Source organism: Elephantulus edwardii, unplaced genomic scaffold (genome assembly GCF_000299155.1).
Source record: "Elephantulus edwardii isolate Elephantulus edwardi_28Jun2011 unplaced genomic scaffold, EleEdw1.0 scaffold00115, whole genome shotgun sequence".
NCBI classification, from domain to species: domain Eukaryota; kingdom Metazoa; phylum Chordata; class Mammalia; order Macroscelidea; family Macroscelididae; genus Elephantulus; species Elephantulus edwardii.
Genome location: NW_006399865.1, coordinates 8,873,260 through 8,894,146, shown reverse-complemented (window position 1 = coordinate 8,894,146; position 20,887 = coordinate 8,873,260). Strand labels below are relative to the sequence as shown.

Below are 20,887 nucleotides of genomic sequence, written 5' to 3'. Positions count from 1 at the left end.
CTTTGTCAAAGCTGTGTAACAATGAACCTTAAATCAATATATTTTTTTTTCCTTTCTAACAATTTCAGTGTCATTTTTTGGTTGTTTTGTTTTTTTATTATGGTAAAAAAAATACACTCACAATAAAATATTTGCCAGTGAAACATTTTTTACACATGCAATCCTGTGAAATTGATTAATTTATAAAAATGTACAGCCTAGGTAAACCCGGTAAGAAACTGCTGCAATCCCAATGGGGTGCAGTTCGAATCCACCAGCTGCCCCGTGCGAGAAGGATGGGAAAGCTCTTCTCGTGTGATTTACTGACTCTGAAAACCGGCTGGAGGGTCAGCTGTGGGTCAGAGGGAAACCTACGAGGCAGCACTAGGAGCTGGAATCAACTTGATAGCCGCAGGTTTGTATTCGGCTTCATGTGTTATTGTCACCAATAGCCATTTCCAAAGTAATCCATGACTAGTAACAGATAGTCAACGTCCCCTAAGCAAAGAGTGTTCTTTTCACCCTGCTGACCCCAAACAAGACACTGTTATTGTGTCTGTTCCAACTCCGAGTCACCCTGCAGGACACAGTCAAACCGCACCATAATTTCCCAATGTTGTAGGTCGTTAGAGGCAAATTGTCTCCTCTTTGCCCAGAGGAGCAGGTGGTGGATTTGAACTGCACACTTTTTTTAAAAAAAATTTTTCTTTTCTTTTTTTTTTTAACTGCCCACTTTTATGATTAGCAACCAAGTACTTTAAGCACCACACACCCAGGGTTCTTTTTTATCATTCCTCATAACTGCTAATAAACTTTGTTCAATATACATTTGCCTGTTGCAACTATTTCCCATACATAGCACCAGACAGTATTGAATCAATCATTTTTTGCCCCTTTGATAGGCAAATAGCCTTAAATTCTGGGTGCAGGTTGGTCAGTGGGGAGGAGACATGGACAAGGGCACGGGAAATGGGATAGAATCAGATTCACCTGCTCTTCCCATTGCTATGAATCCTGCCCTTCTTGGCTATCAAGTGGGCTAACAGCTTCCATGAATGGCTAGCGTCCCCCAGTAGGACCAGTTGCTGTAACAGACAGACCCCACGACATCAGTGGCTTATTACACATCTATTTCGAGTTCCCTCCAAGTCCACTGAGTCTGCTCAGTGAAATCATCCTGGAGCCCAGCCATAGTGAACACATCACTTCTATGGTCCCCCTGGCTGTCACCATCCAGGCAGAGCTGAGGAAGGGGGGAGGGAGGAGAATTTGCTATGGGGAATTTCAGAGGTCAGGCCTGCTATCGGTTCCACGCCCTTTTCACGGGCTCTAACTCAGTTAACTGGGCAGCTCTACCTGCTAGAAAGAATGGGGAAGAGCGCCTCGCCAAGGAAGAGAAAGAGCAGCTTTTGATTAATGCAGAGCACTCTCTGCTTTACCGAAGGGTATTGATCTTGCCTAGTCGTTCCTTGCAAACTCTCTCCCTCCTACCCTATACCTGTCGTTGCTCAGGAAATATTCCAGAGGTGATTCCATTTGGCACCAGTAATTGGAAATGGTTTCCAAACAGTCATCTTTATAACATAAGCATCTGATTCTTTTATAGTATAATCACTGCCTTGGATTGTTAAAGCACATTTGTGTGTCCAGGGCACATGGCAATCTATCGCCCTGGATTGTCCACGGAGGTATTCAGGCTCCTGCACTTGACACTATTTCTCTCTGAAGATTACCAGATATAAAGGCATCTGTGATAAAGAAATATTTAGTTCTAAGTTTCCTTTTGGTCCTTTGCCTCAGAAAATGATGTCACGATTGCTGGCATTGGGACCCCTCCAGTGGGGTACTGTAGCTTTGTTTGTTAGAGAGCCCATGGTCTGGTCCTGGACCAGCAGCATCAACATCTTCTGGGAACCTTATAGAAATGCACACTTTTCAGCCCCCACCTCAGATCTGCTGTTGTGTGCATTACCAAGACCTACAGCCTTCAGTGCGAATTACATCTCAACATGAAAAAACAAAAATCCTCACCATGAGGCCAATAGGCAACATCATCATGATCGATGGAGGTACGATCAAAGTTGTCAATAATTTCGTCTTGCTTGGATCCACCATCAACACCCTTGACACCAGTAGTCAAGAAATCAAAAGATATTATTGCATTGGGTGAATTGACTCTAAAGGACCTGTGGAAGGTTTCAAGGAGCAATAATGTCAATTTAAAGACTAAGGTATATCTGATTCAAGTCATGGTCTTTTCAGTTACTTGTCAGGCATCTGAAAGTTGGACAATGACTAAGGCTGACAGAAGAAGAATTGATGCCTTTGAGTTGCAGTGCTGGAGAAGAGTGTTGAATATCCCACGGATGACCAAAAGAACAAACAAGTATTGGAAAAAGTGCAGCCAGAGTGCTCTTTTGAGGCAACGACTTCATCTCATATACTTTGGGCATGTTATTAGCAGAAGCTATTTCCTGGAAAAAAGACACTGTGCTTGGCAAGGTGGAGGGGTCAGTGAAGGAGAGGAAGACCCTCAACCAGATGGAATGACACAGTCTGGACACGACAGTGCCCAACACGATGAGGGTGACGCAGTATAAGGCAAGTTACAGACCTACTGTTTGTAAGCTCGCCATGAGGCATAGTCAACTCGATGGCATATAACAACTACCATGTCTGGTTTGTTCAAGCTAATGTTTGATCTACTCCAGAAAACCAGCGTATAGATGACCACAGACATTGTCTGACAAAGGGCTAGGAGAAGAACCTTCGAAGTTGGAAACCAAGACAGAAACCCAAAGCCATTGGTGCTGAGTTGCTTCTGACTCACAGCCCCTCCTCCAGGACAGAGGAGAACTGCCCCATCGGCTTCTCAAAGGTGGTGTCTTTATGGAAGTAGACTGCACGTGACCTTCCTCTGGGGCAGCATGTGAGTTTGAACCACCAACCTTTGGGTTTAACCACTGTGTCACTAAGACATCCCTCCCCCGTTGGTCGGAAGATACTTAGCACACACAGTGGCTACAACAGTGGATGCAAACATCCCAAGGACTGTGTTGGGGGTTAGGACTGGGCGATGTCCCATTCTGTTGTTCATAACAAGCTCAACAACAATGAACAAGGATCAAGTCTGAGAACCACTGCTCTAGAGATTTATGGTTGAGGTATGTTGCTATTGAAACATTTCATCTCAAGGACCAAGTGAAAGCAACACTCTTGGAAATTGCTTCGTTTAGAACACCGAATCTCTCCTCCGTTGCTGTGAATGAAGACTGTGACGAGTTCCAGAAGGTCATTAGACAAATACCTCTTCAAGGTGCAGCCCAGAGAAATCTGGGCTTCTATCGAGCAAGAGTCACTAGGTTCAGTTTGGGTTCAGAAGGTTAGTGGGTTGAATCCATCCAATAGCACCAGGCAAGACAAACCTAGGAATCTACTGCTGTTAAGATCATGCCCATAAAAAACCCTAAGGAGTGCAGCTCTCCTTTGACACACTAGGAGTTGCCATGAGTTGGAATCAAGTCAGTGGCAACAAGTTTGGTTTGAGCTCAAGAAGCAACTTTAAGAGTTGACTGGTGGGGGGGGGGGGGGGTGGAGAAAGAGCTGACTAAAAAAAATTTCTTTTAAAAGTTGATGACAAAAGGTGATGGCTTTGATCAGCCACGATGCATCTTCAAAAGGCTCTGGATTCTGTGTCTGGAGAAACAGTGTAGGAGCTGAGTGCACATAGAGTATCTTCCCCCCCACCCCATGGAGTGAGTTGGATCCGGATCCAACTGGAATGGGAGATTGCCCTCCTTTCTCCACCAGTGCATCTGGTGGATGCAAACCCAGCACCTTTGGGATTGCAGCGCAGCTTCTTGTCACTAGGCCACCAGAGCTGCCTTGGAGATCATATCTAATTTATCTCTGTATGCTCATTACCTCCCAGAATTCCCAGCAAAGAGCGGGCGGTGTCCTTTCTGCTTGTTCTCTGTGGGGAGAGTAGGTTTCAGTCTAGGAAAGCCTCAGACGTTTTTCTAGGTTGTAATCTCTACTGGAGCAGATTGCCAGGGCTTTTCTCCCATGGAGCTAATGAGTGGGCCAGACTGGGACCCTCTTGGTCAGCAGCCAAGGGCTTAACCATTATGCCATCAGAGCTCTTACACCGTAAATATTCATGAACAGCTGAAAGAATGGATGGAAAACAGATCCTTATGGGGGTGCTGCTGGTGAAAGCATTCCATTTTCTCATGCATTCAGGTACTTAAATGGATTCTACTAATATGCCACTGTAAAAAGAAATTCCATTTGGGTAGCTTGGTTTTGATGCTATTCTAGAACACTGACTGTAATGTAAATGGCCAGGGACGGCTGGTGGCTGAATAGGTAAGGCGTTGTGCTGCCAAACCAAAGGCACGAGTTTGAATCTAATTAACCTCTGCTCTGTGGTAGCAAGATGGGCACTCTCCTCCTGCGCAATTTACTGCCTCTGAAAGCTGGCCCCGGAGGGTCAGCTATGAGTCTGTTCTGACTCAAAGGCACAAAACAACAATGTAGATGGTCAGTCTTATCAGCAATTAAAAGATTTAACCTGGCAAGTATATTTAAAAGAATGCCCTTAATTCCTCCAAGGGGCAGGTTGAAAATACCACCAAAACCAAAAAGTGAAGCTCATGCTGGCTTTATTTCTTGGAATGCCTGTAAAAGATCTGTAACTCCACCTTCGCACCGACCAGCCCAGGGTCTCTCCCGTTCACCTCTAAGAACATTTGGGGCTGCACAGTTCTTTGTTGTGTGGGGACTGCAATATAAAGTGATTCGATATGGTTTAAATAGAACGATTTCAAATAATGTTCTTTTGACCCAATGCTCGAAATGAAATGTTTCAGCTGCAATCTAAGGCAATTCTGAGCCTCAAGAGCAGAGAAAATCTTCGTTCATTTTTGTGGGATGTTGAGCAGCACCCTAGAATCCTCTCCCAGCCCCACGTCATGGCAATGAAAATGTCTCCAGACCCTGCCAAGTGCCCTTTGACACAATCGCCTCTGATTGAGAGCTTCTGCTGTAACCCAATATTAGGAGAGTAGGAATTGTCTTGCTTCTGATTCTAAGAGCCGCAAACAGCCTATGAGGAGGAGTTTAGATTCCACAGTTCTCTAATCCATCCTTGAGGACTTTGGCAGTGAGGGCTCTGTTTTGAAATGATCTTATGCAAAATTCCTCATTCTTTTTGGCCAATTTTCTTTTTCAAACAAATTTATAAGCCCTCTCCTCCAAAGCCTATTGTCTTATAAAGAAAGGCATGAAATAAAAATGAACAGAAATTTATATGTGCACATGACTGATCAGAAATGAGAGCTAACAGATTCTTTTTTAAAGTCAAGAGAAAAGATAGACAATTTTTTAAATGAAATTTCCCCCCCTCATATTTGTTGCTGCTTTTGAGTAGGGTTCTCAACCCATGTGGATCTGAAGCCCAATACAACCTTAGATGTGAATTCACAAACTCTCAGCATCTTTTTAATATTTATTGTCATTTTCCTCCACGGATTCAGCACTGATTTCCACTGCTTTGTTTGCTATACACCATTGAGTTAGAATGGACTCATGGCTGACCCTCCAGAAGGTTTTCAGAGACAGTAAATCACCCGGGAGGAGATTGCCCATCCTTCTTCAACGGAGCAGCTGGTGGCAGGATTTGAACAGCCTGCTTTTGTGTTGACAATGCAACTCCTTAACACTAAGCCACCAGAGCTCCCTGGTGACTTCCACTGAAGCTATTTATATTAATAATTTCTTAAAAAATGCGTAGACTGGGATAAAGATTGACAATAGTCCAGAATAAGTGGACTGGGTGATGGGGGGAGGGAGGAAAATGTGCAACAGTGAAATAATCTTTTTTAAAGAGAAAGGCGAACGGGGGTGGGGGGGGGCGTAGGGAGGGAAATGTGCAACAATGAATGACGGAAATTCAAGTTTTCTGTAAACTTTTGTTAAGATATCAACTAAAAATAAAAAGGAAAGGAAAAAAAATACATAGACTGAAAGAATTCTGTTTTAAGCCACTGTGTGTATAGTGTTAGCACCTTCTTTTTCGACTCAAGTTCATTACAGTGTTTAAAACATTATTGAATACTCGAGCGCCACAACAAGATAAAGGTCAACAATGCAATTGCAAAATGGGCACAGGATACGAACAGACACTTCACTAAAGAAGACATTCAGGTGGTGAACAAACACAAAATCCCTAGCTCTAAGAGAGATGCAAATCCAAACAACTATGACGTATCATCTCACTCCAGTCAGAATAGCAAAATTTAACAGAACAGCAAATAACAAATGCTGGCAAAGTTGTGGAGAAATTGGAACCCTTATTCACTGTTAATGGGAGTGTAAAATAGTAGAACCACTCTGGAAGGTAGTATGGCACTTTTGAAAAAAGCTGGAAATAGAAATACTATTTGACCTAGCAATTCCACTACTGGGAATATACCCTAAAGAGACCATAACCGACATCCAAGCAGATATATGCACACCCAAGTTTATTGCTGCTTTGTTCATAATAGCAAAGAGATGGAAACAACCCAAGTGCCCATCAACAAACGCATGGATAGAGAAGCCGCGGTATATTCACACAATGGAATACTATGCTGCACTGAAGAACAAAGAACTCATGAAATATTATACAAAATAGGTGACCCTGGAGGACACTATGCTGAGTGAAATATCTCAGTCACAAAAGGATAAATACTGCATAGTGCCACTGTTGTAAAATGGTACTGACATTGGGGTTTGGGAGAACTTAAGAGGGGATAAATAATGTATACTGCATTGAAACAGATGAGGGAGAGAGCTGTTTAAAAGGAATATAGGATTAGGTATTATTTTCATGACAAGATTCCACAAAAAGAAATTCATTATAAAATGGACTGTGGATTTGCAGGGGGGATTGTATAACAATTTTTTTTTCTTTTCAAAGAGAAAAACGAACTGGGGGGAGGGTGGGCAGGGAGGAAAATGTGCAACAATGAATGAATGGGGAAAAAATTAAATGGAAAGAATATACTTTAAAAATATATATATGTTGCTTTTTTAAAAAAATAGAAATGTGTGGAGCACAATATGAATGAAACACAATATATATGAATTTTGTATGTGAAACAAAATAAAAAGAAATTTTAAAAAATACTCTAAAACCAACAAAAAAGTGTTTATTTAAAAAACCCCTCAAAAAACATTATTGAAGTAAAACTAATACCAGAATAAAATGTAATAATAGCCTTTATTGCAACCTACCTCCCAACTCCACTTCTAGAAAGAAATTTTCCATTGCTTCTGGAATTTACGTTCTAGTATTTCAAGATCAAAGAGCTCTGGTGGTAAGGTGTTAAAGTGCTTGACCCCAAGAGCAAAGTTAGTGGTTGGGACGGCCAGAGAGATGGCAGTCTTCTGTAACAATTTAAAAACCAAACCAGGGAACTCTGGTGGCCTTAGTGGCAAGAAGCTGCACTGTAATCCCAAAGGCGCATGGTTCAAATCCACCAGATACTGCACTGGAGAAGGAGGGGCAATCTTCTCCAATGTGAGTCTACGGTACACAACAAGGGGGGAAAAAACAACACCCAAAACAAATCAGAGACAAATCCACTGCTGTTGAATGGATTCCACTCACCGAGTGTCTGAGGTTGCAAACTTTAACAGGAGGAAGCTGCCGGTCTTGATGTGCACCCTCAATGTTTCAGTTAGTGACACAACAATTAATGCGCGGGACCAAGGCTCCTCTATAGAGATTACAGCCCCGAGAACTTGATTCTCTTTTTGATTCTACAGGGTCACAATCAACTGATGATAACAAGTTGGTTTTATTTCAAGACAAAGGTCTCAGTGGTGCAAATGGCTTACTCTGGATTACTATCCATCAGGTTGGAACTTGGTGGCCCCACAGACGACAGTCTGCAGATCTGCTTCTATAAAGATTCTCTCACTCATTCTCATTGCTGTCCGGTTGGAAATGACTTGCAGCTGACCCTGCAGCACGTTTTCAGAGGCTGTAAATGGCACAGCAGATTGTTGTTGCTGGATTTAAGCCACCTGCCTTTGGGTTGGCAGCACAAGACCCTACCCCCTAGGCCACTCTATGGAGCAGTTCTACTGTATGCCACATGGGGCCGCCATGGATCACAAACAACTCTACAGCAACAGGCTCTGATTATCCAGACTATGCTAAACATGTTTCCCTCCCCCCAATTTATTTTAGATGTGATCTGTTGTGCTCCTTAGTGCGTGAGGAGTTTGCATTATTTCAACACTCCCTTCATTTCTGCTCCTGCATTTTCTCAATATAATTCTGTTATGATTTTTGCTTAAATCAATTGTCAGTGGTTAAATGATGACGACATAGAGTTCACTGAAATGTGTTCTGCCAACCTGGCACTGATGCTTGAAACATTCCTTTCTCTTCATTTCACGGTGTTCTGAGAGGAAGAGCAGTTCAAAGCACGTGGTCATCAAGAAATATGAAAACCATAAGGGAAAACTTTCTAACAGGATCCCTGAAAAGAGTCTTAAAATTTTATTATTTGGATGTTTTTGCTGTTAGGTGCCACCAAGTTGAGTATGACTCATAGCAACCCTATGAACAACAGATCAGAACCCTGTCCCATCTTGTGCCCACCTCACAAATCTCTGACATACTGGAGCCCATCGTGGCAGTCAATCCTTCTAGTTGGGGGTCTTTCATCAGCCCTCCACCTTCACCTTCCCAAGCATGATGGCCCTCCCCAAGGAATAGCCTCTCCTATCAACATGCCCTAAGTATGTGAGAATAGAGAACTACTGAGTAATTTCTGTTATTAGACAAGAGAAACCCTATTTCATCTTGACTTCTGATATTTAGCATAAGTGGAAGCGATGCACTTTTCTTTTAAATATAAGAGGCAATTATAAAATCTTGATCTTTAAATTTTTCACAAAGACACTTTTTGTACGGTGATTAAAACAAACAAACAAACAAAATATCAGGACTGCATACAAAACAAAAGTAGAGGATTGAAAAAGAGATACCCTACTGAGATGACAGATAAAGAGACTCAGTGAGGAATGTGGATGTAAAAATGCCCCGAATTCCAAATTTTTAGGAATCAAAGTCAAGCTGTTAATTACTAACAAAGATGCCAACAGTGCTGCTTTTGTCTTTCATGGTGAATGCACAATTAGCACTTAATATTAAGACTAGGGAATAAACCATCTATAATCTCCTGAAAAAGACCATCTGCTCCTATAAATTTTGTTCTCCCACACTTGCCAGAAGAGGAGAATATATTAACAAAATAATGGGCCCTGCACTGCTAATTGGTAGGCTGTTTGCAGTTGTGCTGGTGCTATTAGAATAAGCCATTCCCTCTGCTAAATTAATAAGCACCCAAGATTATGTAATAGTTGCTTTCAGCAGCTAATTATTTTTCCCATAATTCCTTCCCCCTCGGCCCCCCACCTCCACCTCTGTGAAGCTAAGAATCCCACTGTGTGCCCATGGGGAATCAGCATGTCGAAGGCCCCAGAGCGACATTAGGAGCAGAACCAATGAGTTGAAACTTGGCGGAGGTGGCTATCTCTGAAACCTTGGGGAGATGGCTGTTTTGCACGGGGGGGGGGGGGGGGATCGGCATGAGAGGCTATGTAATCAGAGCTATCTTTGAACGAATGACATCTGTTTTCTGTCACGAGGGAGAAGAGACATCGGAATATGCCTTTGGGGCATGACCGGGTAGGGAACAGGGAGAATTTTGGGTAGAAGCCTAAAAAGTACAGATAGGCAAACTCTGTTGTATTCTAGTACTCATTATTCCTAACGGTTAGTAGAAAAATTTCCAAGGAGCACTACCAACACTTAACCAGATACTCCTTGTGATGGTATTATATTGCTATCAATTTTTATTTGCTAAATAAGGACACCAAAAAATGCCCCAGCCTCAGTTAGAAACTATTTTAATCTTATGGAGATTGTATTTTTCCTTTTTAAAAGGGAAAGACACAATCCTTAATAAAGATTTCCTTTAAATTGATTAAATTTCGTTTCATTAAATATTTAGCCTATTTTTACAGGGAGCTGTTAAAAAAAAAATCTTTAAGAGACTGTTCGGCATCCTCAGCAGAAAGGGCATGGACCAAAATGAACAATTTTCTAGCTTCCTTTGTAAGAATCCAGGAGAGAGGGGTATTGAATAGCATTTGACATGGGAAACCCGTGGCTGCTAGAACAAGGTCACTTAATCCCGTGGGGCTCCCCTTTCCTCATCTGTAAAAGACGAATTGACTAGATGATTCATCAATTCTTCCATTCAAAAAAATTATGAACATTCATTATGTGCCAGGCATTAGGCTCAGAATTCCAGTTCTGAACACATCTATCATTTGAAAGTCCTTATCAGCCAAGTCATATTTATTAGTTGTTGTACGTCTGGCAGTAGAATTGGAGATGCAAAGTGGAGCACAATTGTAGGTTATGTACTAAATGGAGGCCAACAGGCACAGGACTAAGAGACAGATGTTCTTAGGAAGTTTTAGCGTCTGGCTTCACAGGTTACAATTGAGGAAGGGTATCCCTGCAGAATAATTCGCTGGCAAAGGCAAAGTGGACGCAGGCAGGTAGGGATAAAGTAGCCTCGGAGATGAGTGTTTGGTTTTTGCAGCAGTTAACAGTCAGTCACTCAGCGAGTCTGCAGCCCCAACGAAGGGCGATGTAAACCCAAGGAAGACAGGACTGAAAAGCCCAGGGCGAAAGGTGTCTAGACTAGGGCGGCGGCCAAGCGATGAGAAAGAGACTGGCGGTAGGCTGGCAGCTCCAAGGAGCTCACCGAACTGCAGGCGCTCTCCCCATCAGCCTGCTCCCAGCTTCTCAGGGCAAAGGATAATCATCAGAGCTCGAATGGGACTCTTCCAGGTCGGGGACTTCAACGCCCCGCACGATGGCATCTGCAAAGGACACCCCAGCTCCCCACAGCTGTCAAGCAGGGGGAGCAGCCGCGCGCACCCAGAAGGCAAGGGCGTCGGCGCGCAGGCACGCAGGCTCTGGCGGCAGCCGCTTCCGGGTCACGTGGTCAGGTTTCCGGCTCGCACCACCCAGCGCCGAGGCCAGCCGGCCAATCGGCTGCCCGAGGCTGCGCGGTCGACGGCTCTGCCTCCGGTGTCGTGGGCGGTAGCCGGGCAGCTTCCCGCCCGTCGCCCAGCCCGCCCCTCGCTCGCCGCAACCCCAGCTCCTCCCTCGGCCGGCCTCCTGGGCGGGGTCTGCCGGCTCGCCCTCCCCTCGCCGCCTAAGCCAGCCTTTCTCTGAGCCGGTCCCCTCCCCTCAGCAACACGGCTGCTGCTCCTCAGCGCAGCGACAGGGGTTTCCCCTTAGTCGCTGCTCCCAGCCGAGATCCATCGCTGCCGCGACCCGGGGCCGCAGTAAGTCCCGGGGGGACAAATGGGGCCCGGGGCCCGGGAGGGTGAGGGAGGGCCGGGCGCGCCCTGCCAAGCCCACCCCACGTCCGCCCGGCAGCACTCGGGTTCCTCGACCCGCAACTCACTTGTCCCGGCGTCCGCGCCCTGGGATGCGGAGGTCCGTCCGGGCCGCCGCGGCCCCGCCGCACCTGTGGTTCGCGGAATCGCCTCAAGTTTTGCGGGGCGTTTCGGGGAGGGGCCGTGGCCGGGGGCCGCAGCGAGCGGGGACCCCGGGCGCCCCCTGCGTGGCGGCGGATGCCATTGTCTGCTCCGCTCGGCGCCGGCCCCTCGCCCCGCGGCGGCGGCCCTGGGAGGGAGCGTGGCCCCAAGAGGGGGCATCGGCGACGCCCGGCCCCGAAAAAACGTTGGCCCGGAGCCCACCCCGCGGCGGAGCCCATTGTTTTTAAACCCGAGCTCTAGGAATCGTCGTGCCGGGGAGAATGAGAGCCCGGCAGTGCGGCCCGGGCGGCCGGGCTTGGACCGCTGCTCAGGAGAGTGAGTGATGCGTTCGTCCGTTAAAGTGGGGGGGGGGGGGGCCGAGGCTGCCGCAGCCCGGGGCACCGGCCTCGCTCGCTTCCCCCACCTTTCCTGGACATCAAGCTCTAGGAAAACAGTCTCCTCTTTTCCAAGTTCGGTAAACGCCTTGACAATTCACCAGGTCCCGCCGATGCGGCGCCGGCCGGCCCCTCCCCTCCCCGGCAGCGCACGCCCCAGGCCGGCTCGCTCTGCGGGGCACTTGGATCCCGCACATTTGGTGCCCCCGGGGGCTTTGAGGCGAGCAAAGATCGGCCTGGGCGTCTTCCAGCCAGTTTTAACTTTACACTAAAGTTCGATGGCCGCGTCACGAATGCCCACATCTCTTGCTGATGCCTTTTTTAGGCTTGTTGCAAAGAAATGACACGAATTCCTGGGCGACTTTGGGAACCGAGGGCCCCGTTTTAGTCCAGCTTGACCGTGGAAATTCCGCCCTCCCGTGTCCCTTCTTCGAGATGATGTGGTGGAGATTAAAAACCAGCTGTGATTTCCAATCGCAGTGACGCTGCTGCAGGAACTTGGCATAGTTAGGAGAAGATTCTGCCGATAAATTACCTTTGTTGTAAACCATGCTTATCTCTCTGCGCACTTGAGATGGCCAGTTCTGTTGTTACACGAAAGGTTCCTTAAAGATTAAACATGGAGACGAGTCGACATCTGTTGATTTGCAGATTCTAAATAACTACACACAAATTAAGTACCAAATACTGTCAAATTCAGCCTCCACCGGTTCTGGAGATGCTGCTTTTGATGGCTTTAAAATGAACTATTTCAAGTAATTTCTCTGAACAGCTGTGGCTCTTACTATTGGCACTTAGGTTTCTGTTCTCTTTGATGCTACTACATTAAATGTCGTTTTTGTGTTGGATTATTTATGTTGGGTTTTTTTAACAAGGTGATAATGTTTAAATACTGGACTTTTATTTATTAAAGAAAGCATCCATTTATGGGTTTTCCCCCCCTGGGAGGTGTTTGAATATTTTAGATTTTATAATTTTTGCTTCAACTATGCTAGCATAAACTGGAGAGAGAATTTCTAAGGATAGCAGCCTGGTCTGCAAGGAATTCAGCCTGGAACTAGACTGGCGACGGGTGAAAGAGGGCTTGCTTCTCTTTCTTACGAATGTACCTAAACCAAAGGATGTGTCTAGCTCTCCAGTGGTACATATAGAGATTGCAGACAGACATACGGCATAAACAGAAAATAGCATTTGAAATGGCAAGAGTACTCTTTTTCTTCAGAAATTTCACTCTAGCTGAACATGTCTCTTTTCCGTGCACTCCTTTCCAAACTTAAGTGAAACAAGGTGGGCTGGGAAGGTTTTGCATATAGGAAGAGCTTTTGCAACAAGAATTTCCTGCTGTTTTAATTAACATAGAAATTTTGATGGCTATTAATTATTGTCGACCACCCCCTCCTTGTCTAAAAAGCATTCCTTTCCATCTTAACTCTGTTGAATCTATTGCGGGTAACCGTGTTTTTATTTATCTTAACAGATGCAGTTTATGTTGCTTTTTAGTCGTCAGGGGAAGCTGCGACTGCAGAAATGGTACGTCCCCCTGTCAGACAAAGAGAAGAAAAAGATCACAAGGGAACTCGTTCAAACCGTCTTGGCTCGGAAGCCTAAAATGTGCAGCTTTCTCGAGTGGCGAGATCTGAAGATTGTTTACAAGAGGTATGGTATTTATGCATCAGAAAGTTGAAATTTCAAATACTAGCCCACGTAGAATGTGAAGACTTCTGGCTTTTAAGAAATGACATTTTTATAAATCTCATTTATTATTATTATTTATATAATAATTATTGAAGACTTTTTTGGATGAGATAGGTTAAAGGTGAAGTTTTCTATTTGATTACTCAGACTAAACTGATAAAAGCAGGAAGTAGCTTATAAAGCTATTTTATTAAGAACATAAGTGATTATGTTTAGCTATGTAAGGTCAATAATGCAATTATGCCTAGCTTAAACATTTATTGCTTGTTAGTAGTATGTTCTTTATTAATAACAGAATTCTCTTATTAAAAAATCTTTTACAATTGAAAAAATACTTAATTATATTTATGTTATGGAAGAGCATTCACTTTCTTCCTCCTTTCTGTTCCCCTATGACTAGTTACTGAGTGTAAGATGCACGTTTCTTCATATGAGAGTCTGGGAGGTGTGCAGCAAACACAGAGGGCTGGCGGGAAGTCCTGTGCTTCCACTCCAAATATGGATGGGGCTTTTGGTAGAGGAGCTGGCGGGGGAAGACATGCAGAGGATTGGGGGAGTTTTACCAGCATTGCTTTTCACAGTAGAAATCATCTGTGGGAGATTTGGTATGCAATTTATGCCTACTGAAAAAGGTCGCAGAAAAATCACCGAATTTTAAAGTTGGGAGTTATCTTAGGGTAGTGAAGTGATCCTTTCAGAGTCTCTCCCCGCTCACCCCAGTAGTAGAACCTTAATAAAAACAAGGGGAAGTGGAACCTTGCTTGTGAAATCCCTCGTGGGGCCCCAGTACCCCTCACTTGAACTCTCTCCTCTCTCAAAAGACAGTTCAGCAGCTTGCAAAGCTCAGTTTTTCATTAAATAACAATATGAGAGATCAAGGTCATATGCTAGTGACTGGGGTAGAACTTAATCATGTAGGCAAAGGATGAAAGAAGATTTAGGTTTGCATTCCTTACAAGATCATGGTAGTAACAAACTGGATGAGGCGTTTGTGAGCTGACAGCTAGGATGAAGGCTACTCAGCTCAGCACGTGGAGAGGCCCGCAGCCCCAGAAGTAATTTGCTGACACTGGGCCATTACTCGAAGTAGGGGGGCAGGGAAGAGTGGGGTGGCATCACATTTCTGGCTTTGCTGACTTGGGAAAATGGTGAAGCAGAGAAGCTTATTTTGGGACAGACTGACTTTGGGATGCCTCCATGACTTCCCTACGGAGAAGCCTAGTGCGATGGGGGTGGCTGTAGGTATGGAAGTCTGGGGGAAATTAGGCATAAGGTGTCAGATCACTAACGTTTCATTGGCAGGCAAAGGGCACTTAAGAGTTGAATGAGAACCAGAGAGTAAGTATGTGGTCAGTAAAGTTAAGGAGGGAGAGAGTTTCACAAGTGTGCCAAATGCCATAGGAAGTTCAATTAAAATGAAGAAAAAATCCATTACAGTGAGCATTTTACAGAGGGCTCTTTGCCAGAACATTTTCAGTGGAGTAGAGACAGCACTCTCGATGTAATAGGATGAAGTGTGAAGAGGTGGAGAAATTTAAACAGCAAGTGTAATCTATTTTGGGGAGCTTTGTTGTGAAGGAGAGGAGCGGAGGTGGTACCCACCCCTCCCCATAGACATACGAGTGGGGTTAAAACAGTATGAGGGACTTAAGCTTATTTATAGATAGGGGAAGGAGTCCCCCGTGTGGAGGAGGAAAATACCAGCAAGGGAATCGGGGCCATGAATCATGAATCTTGCAGCTGAGAAAACGGGCTTTTAAGCTGCTGCAGAGAATGAGGTATCTGGTGTGTCTTGTCGCTCAGGCTGTCCTAAATTGGGTGACGGCCTTGGCTTTTTTAGGTCTATGAAAGGTAATATAACCTGACTGGTCCTTACTTCGAGTTCCTGTAAAGGAAACATGGATTTCCCTCCTCTCTAATAACAGCATTAATAAGATATCATTGACATACAAAAGGTACAATTTATGGTCAGTTTCTTGTGATCTCTCCTTGATTTTGTACTGAGTATTTCATCTGGTCTACTGCTTGAGGGCATTTTCCCCTCACTTGATGTAAACAGACGATTTGTTTTCCCTAGCCCAGCTGGAAGAGAAGACCTTTTAAGCAAAAGCATTTCCATTTAACTCCTGAGAAATTCTGATCCAGCACTTTTCTGTTCATATCGGCAGGTGACCTTTACTGTGGGCTCCTTAAATTGTCTTATCCAGGTTCTTCATCCGGAGTCCTGCCTATCCAAATTCCCCTTTTTTGGGGAGGCGGATCAGACGGCATGAGGCTAATACAGGACCTTGAGCTATAGGCCTTGTTTGTGCTATTCCTTCGTTTGGCATCTCTGACACAATTTTGACCTTTGTTTTCCAGGCTCTTCAGGGAAATTTTCGTGAAGACCCCTTGAAAATAGAGCCTGAGATCAGGGTGTTTTCTTCAGTCCTATTTTGAGCGGTATTTTATAGCAGAGGCAGTGGATGAAAGTCATTTCAAACTTATTAAAAAACACACACACTGCCAGATGATGAGCTCGAGACTTTGTGGGAGATGTTTGTATTGATTTTCTTTTCAACAAAATAATTTCGAAGGGCATCCCAGTGGGTACTGAGAACAGTTGAGCTCCACTCCCCAGCAGTCAGCTGGTGTAGGGCTGACTGTGGAGAGGTCATGTGTTTTGACTATAAGAATAGGCACTTTCAGATGTTCTGAGTGCCAGTAATTAGACTGAACTTAATCCTCTCTGCTAAAAATACCCAAACATACCTTTATTCGTACTAGTCCGTTATTAATTTCACCTCAGCCTTAGTCTTACAAATATGCACTAAGAACAAAATGAGCTCCTTATTGAATTTTTTTAAAATGAGTTGATTCTAAAAATAAGGCAAGCACATTGGTTCTCTTGATAATCTTTTACTAAATGAGAATGACAATTTTTATTTCTCTTCCTCTTCAAAGCTCTTAAAATACTGCTTTAAACATACTTTAATTTTTTACCAGGTGCAAGATGACTTCAATACAGTTCTTCACTGGAGTATTTAATAAAGAAACACAGGCTCTCGAGTCAAAAGTCTGATCACTTTCCCTGGGCAGTGTACTCAAGCACTGGTCTCCTGTGAAGGCAAACAATAACATTTTCCCCTCTCCTTCACAGGACTAAAATGCTTTAAAAGTTACTAACACCTTAGCTAACATTTAGGGCCTGACTCTGGCATTGTAGAGCTTGGGTTTCTTTCTTTCAGCTTTTCTGCAAGGGAGATGCAGTCTTCTAATCCTGATTCCTGGAAGTTTATGTCCATTGAATTCCGAATTCCTTCATTTCCCAGCTTTTCGTCCCCAACAGAGCTCCCCAAATAGTCTTGTAGTGGTGTGGCTTTATTTGGTTTTGTTTTGTTTTTTTAAATGTTACTACTTGACACAGACACATCAGTCCTGCCTGATAATTTTGAAATGAATGTTGCCAAATGATCTTTGCCTGGTGTTTAAATGCTGCCTATTGGTAAGGAAAAGCATATGGACGATGGTGCGTGTCTTGGGGTGTGTAAGTAACAAGCAGCACTGAAGAAGTAAAGGAGCCCTTTTACTCCAATTGGAAGATTCAAAAGCTCTGTGTGATGAAATTATCTAACACTGTTCATATAAGCTAGTTTATATAACTGGCTTAGTCATAGCTACTATTTTTGTTGATTCCTATAATCTTTAATTCTCTTAAAATAGGGGTCTTATGTGTCATTTGGATCAGTTTCCCCAAATTCACCCTTCGGTTTGGTAAGTGTAGGCTCGGCAAGGTAGTTTGACTCCTCCATTACCTTCTAAACAGAAACATGGTGGAGGGATGGGAAAGAGGAGATGGTCCACTTAAGTCGAGGCTGGTGCTCTGCTCCAGGATTCCTTCTCGTCACTATAATCAGCCTCAGAAAGCCTCCTGGAGGGTCAGCTACAGGTCGGTTCCAACTTGACAGCACATAAACAACAATGCTGGAGAGAGGTGAAGGAGGAAAGCCAAGAAAAATTGGCAGTTTCACTGGGGCTGAAGGTTGTTCCAGGGAGGAGTCTTGCCTGCTCAGGAAGATAAATCGGACGGCATTTGTTTGGGAAGACTTGATGGTTACTGGAAAGAGCAAGCATTATCTCAGTTTTTCTCCTTTCAATATGCTAGTTTCAAAGAGATTGGGTTTGAGTCCTGGTTCATGTACCTAGGAGCTTTGTGAGGATTAATTGGAATATTCATCAATATTATTAAATAATTATTTTTTAAAAATTGTTTCAGAGGGGAGCTCTGGTGGCCTAGTGGCAAGAAGCTGCACTGCAATCCCAGAGGAACACGGTTCGAATCCACCAGATGCTCTGCCGGAGAAGGAGGCACAATATCCTCCTGTACCAGTCAGATCTGATTTGACGGTACACGCACACAAAATAATAAATAATAATAAAAAAATTGTTTTAGCCAAGAAGATTCTATGGGGAATTCTGCTTGGCTACACTGGGTTGCTGAGTCAAAACTGACCAGATAGCTACATATATCAATACTCGTCATTTCTGCGGGAGCTCCGGCAGCTGAGCCGAATGCTGGGTGCCCTGCCAAACTAAAGGCAGGAGGTTCGAATCCACCAGCTGCTGTGCGGAGAAAACCCAGGCACTTTCCTCCCATGCAATTAACTGCCTCTGCAAAGTCGCTGGACAGTCAGCTCTAAGTTGGTGTCTACTTGGTGGCACATAACAAGAGTCATTTTCATATTGGATAACAATATGAAATATTTTGGATTTCTCATATTAGTTAAAATCCCCAAACAAATTATGTGTGCTTTTCTATATGCTATTTCACTTTACTGCTACAGGCAGTAGTGACCCATTGTGTGTGGGTGTGTGATTTTTCAAAATTGTGATTTCAGTGAAAGTTCACAGAGCAAATTGGTTTCTATTCATAGATACTTTGTTTCTTAACATTGTTACAGGCCCCCTTCCCACTTCCTGTTTCCCATCATCCTTCTCTCCTCCGTGGCCTTTGAGCTTTACCCTGTCCTTCCAACTCCAGTGGTTTCTTTGTGCTAGGGGAGTGCTCTCCCTCCTTGGCACTGTTCGCCTTGTAACTCACTGCCTTCACTATGACCCATAGCAGCCCTACATCGGGTTTTTGCGGCTGAGAATCTGTACTGCCGGGGGCTACTCATCTTTCTACCATGGAGCTGATAGTGGGTCCCAGTCACTGAGGACATCCAGCCCAACAAACATGCTACGGACTGTGCCCCTGGCCTCATCGCTATAGAAATCTGCTTGTTTGTCTGAAAGTTGGACTGTGGGAGTATGTTAGTGGCTAAGGTCGTAGTCTCATTGTTACCCCAGCCTCCAGCAGGGAGAGCCTGCCGTTGGTCCTCATTTTGAGTTTTCGTCCCCTTTTCTCCCACTCTGTCGGGGACCTTCTATTGCGATCACTTTCAGAATGCTCATCAGGGAAATCCGGGCACCCTCTGCCTCTGCTCGTCTAGAGGTCTGTTTGGGACTTTGGATTCATGGTCTCTGACCTCCTTCACCCTCCTTTGCTCTGCATAGGGAGGCTGCTGTTCACAAGCTGTTAAGACTCCAGGGCTACCCACCCATTGGATTGGTTTTACAGTCATTTATGTGCTCCTCAATGGCAAGTACTATTTTACCTGAGACTTTTGTTAGCAATATATGTTTGACTACCTTGGCTGAAGCAGAATTTTGTTGTTTTGTGCCATCAAGTCAGCCGCGATTCATAGAGGCCCTTTACGTACAATTTCTTTGAACCACTGCTCTCTCCTGAGTCTGTCTGTCTCTTACATACCTGCCCCCATTACTCTAGTTGCTTTGTCAATCCACCTCATCTGGTTCTCACTCTCTGGTGCTGTCCTCTCCACCTTTCCAAGCATGATGTCCTTCTCTAAGGAATGGTCCCTCCTGGCAACATACCCAAGGTAGGTGAGACAGAACTTCAAAATCCTTACCTCCAGAGAGCAACTTGGTTTCCCCCTTTCTAGGACATACATGTTTTCTCTCTTGGTGGGCCATGGTCTGTTCAATATTCTTCTCCAGCACCAAAGGCATCAATTCTTTTTCTATCATCCTTAGTTGTTGTCCAGCATTTCTGATGCATAGTAAGTAATTATGAAGACCATGACCTGGATCAGGTGCACCTTAGACCCTAGAATGACATAATTACTCTTAAGCACTTTGGAGAGGTCCCTGATTATTGTTGCCAAGAATGTTGATTGTGGAGCCCTGCAAGCTGAAATTGTTAACAACTTCAGTCTCTTCTCCATCTTATCACGGTGCTGCCATTTGGCCAAATGGTGAGAATCTTTGTCTTGATGTTGCTTCAATCCGTATTGAAAACTGCAGTCCTTGATCTTCTGCAGCAAAAGCTTCAGGTCCTCCTCAGTTTCAGCAAATAAGGTTGTGACATCTGCGTAACACAAGTTGTTGTGAGTCTTCCTCCAATACTGATGCCACATTCCTCCTCATAAAGCCCAGCCTCCCGAATGATCTGTTCTCTCTTATTGGGATCCTAAATGTGGATATAAATATGAGACTTTATTTCTTCAAGCGTTGTTGTTGTTGTGTACCTTAAAGTTGGAACTGACCCGTCACTTCCAAAACCACTTAGCAGGTTTTCAGAGGGAAATAATCACACAGGAAGAAAGTGTTCTTCTTTCTCCTGCGGAGCAGCTGGTGAATTCAGACCATGAGCCTCTGGGATTGCAGCACAGCTTCTTAACACAAGGCCACCAGAGCTCCCTTTCTTGACGTGTAAATAGGTCAAACTCCAGTTCAACAGTGTAGAACTGAGAAGCTGACGGGCTGGTCTTGGTTTTCCTTCAGCGACAGTAGTTTTCAGTTCTGCAACTAACTTCTCTAACTGGGAACTGTTTTCTTGGGGTTTTTCCATAATCCTAGAAATCTTTTTTTTTTAAAAAATTAGGAATTAACATCTGTGAAATCAGGATTCTGTCCAAATCATTCATTTTCTGGACTAGTATTTCTGTATTAAGGCCTTTAAAAAACAATTTTATGCTGTTAGAAATCAAGACAGAAGTTTCCCCTTAGGGTGAATGGTGTGACTGAAGGGAGTGTGAAGACTCCAGTCCTGGTCTCCTCCTTAGCCTGGTGCTGGCTTATCGGTGGGTTTACTATGAAAACTCATTATATACCACAAGTACGCCCATGGCTTCGCATTCTTCTTGGTGTTTTAA

At 44.4% G+C, this 20,887-nt stretch overlaps 1 protein-coding gene across 2 annotated transcripts in view; it reads left to right on the top strand.

Annotated features, from left to right (window-relative positions):
- Positions 1 to 4,514: 4,514 nt before the first annotated feature.
- The window catches only part of AP1S2 (adaptor-related protein complex 1, sigma 2 subunit), a 36,355-nt gene continuing 19,982 nt past the window's right edge, over positions 4,515 to 20,887 (top strand). Inside the window, exons 1-2 of one of the 2 annotated variants that reach the window (XM_006892398.1) lie at positions 4,515 to 4,569; positions 13,472 to 13,652. In XM_006892398.1, the coding sequence (XP_006892460.1) occupies positions 13,474 to 13,652 (179 nt within the window). In that variant the 5' untranslated portion in view covers positions 4,515 to 4,569; positions 13,472 to 13,473. Of the gene's footprint in view, positions 4,570 to 11,307; positions 11,407 to 13,471; positions 13,653 to 20,887 lie in introns of those variants that run through there. The other variant, XM_006892397.1, reaches the window with a different exon arrangement.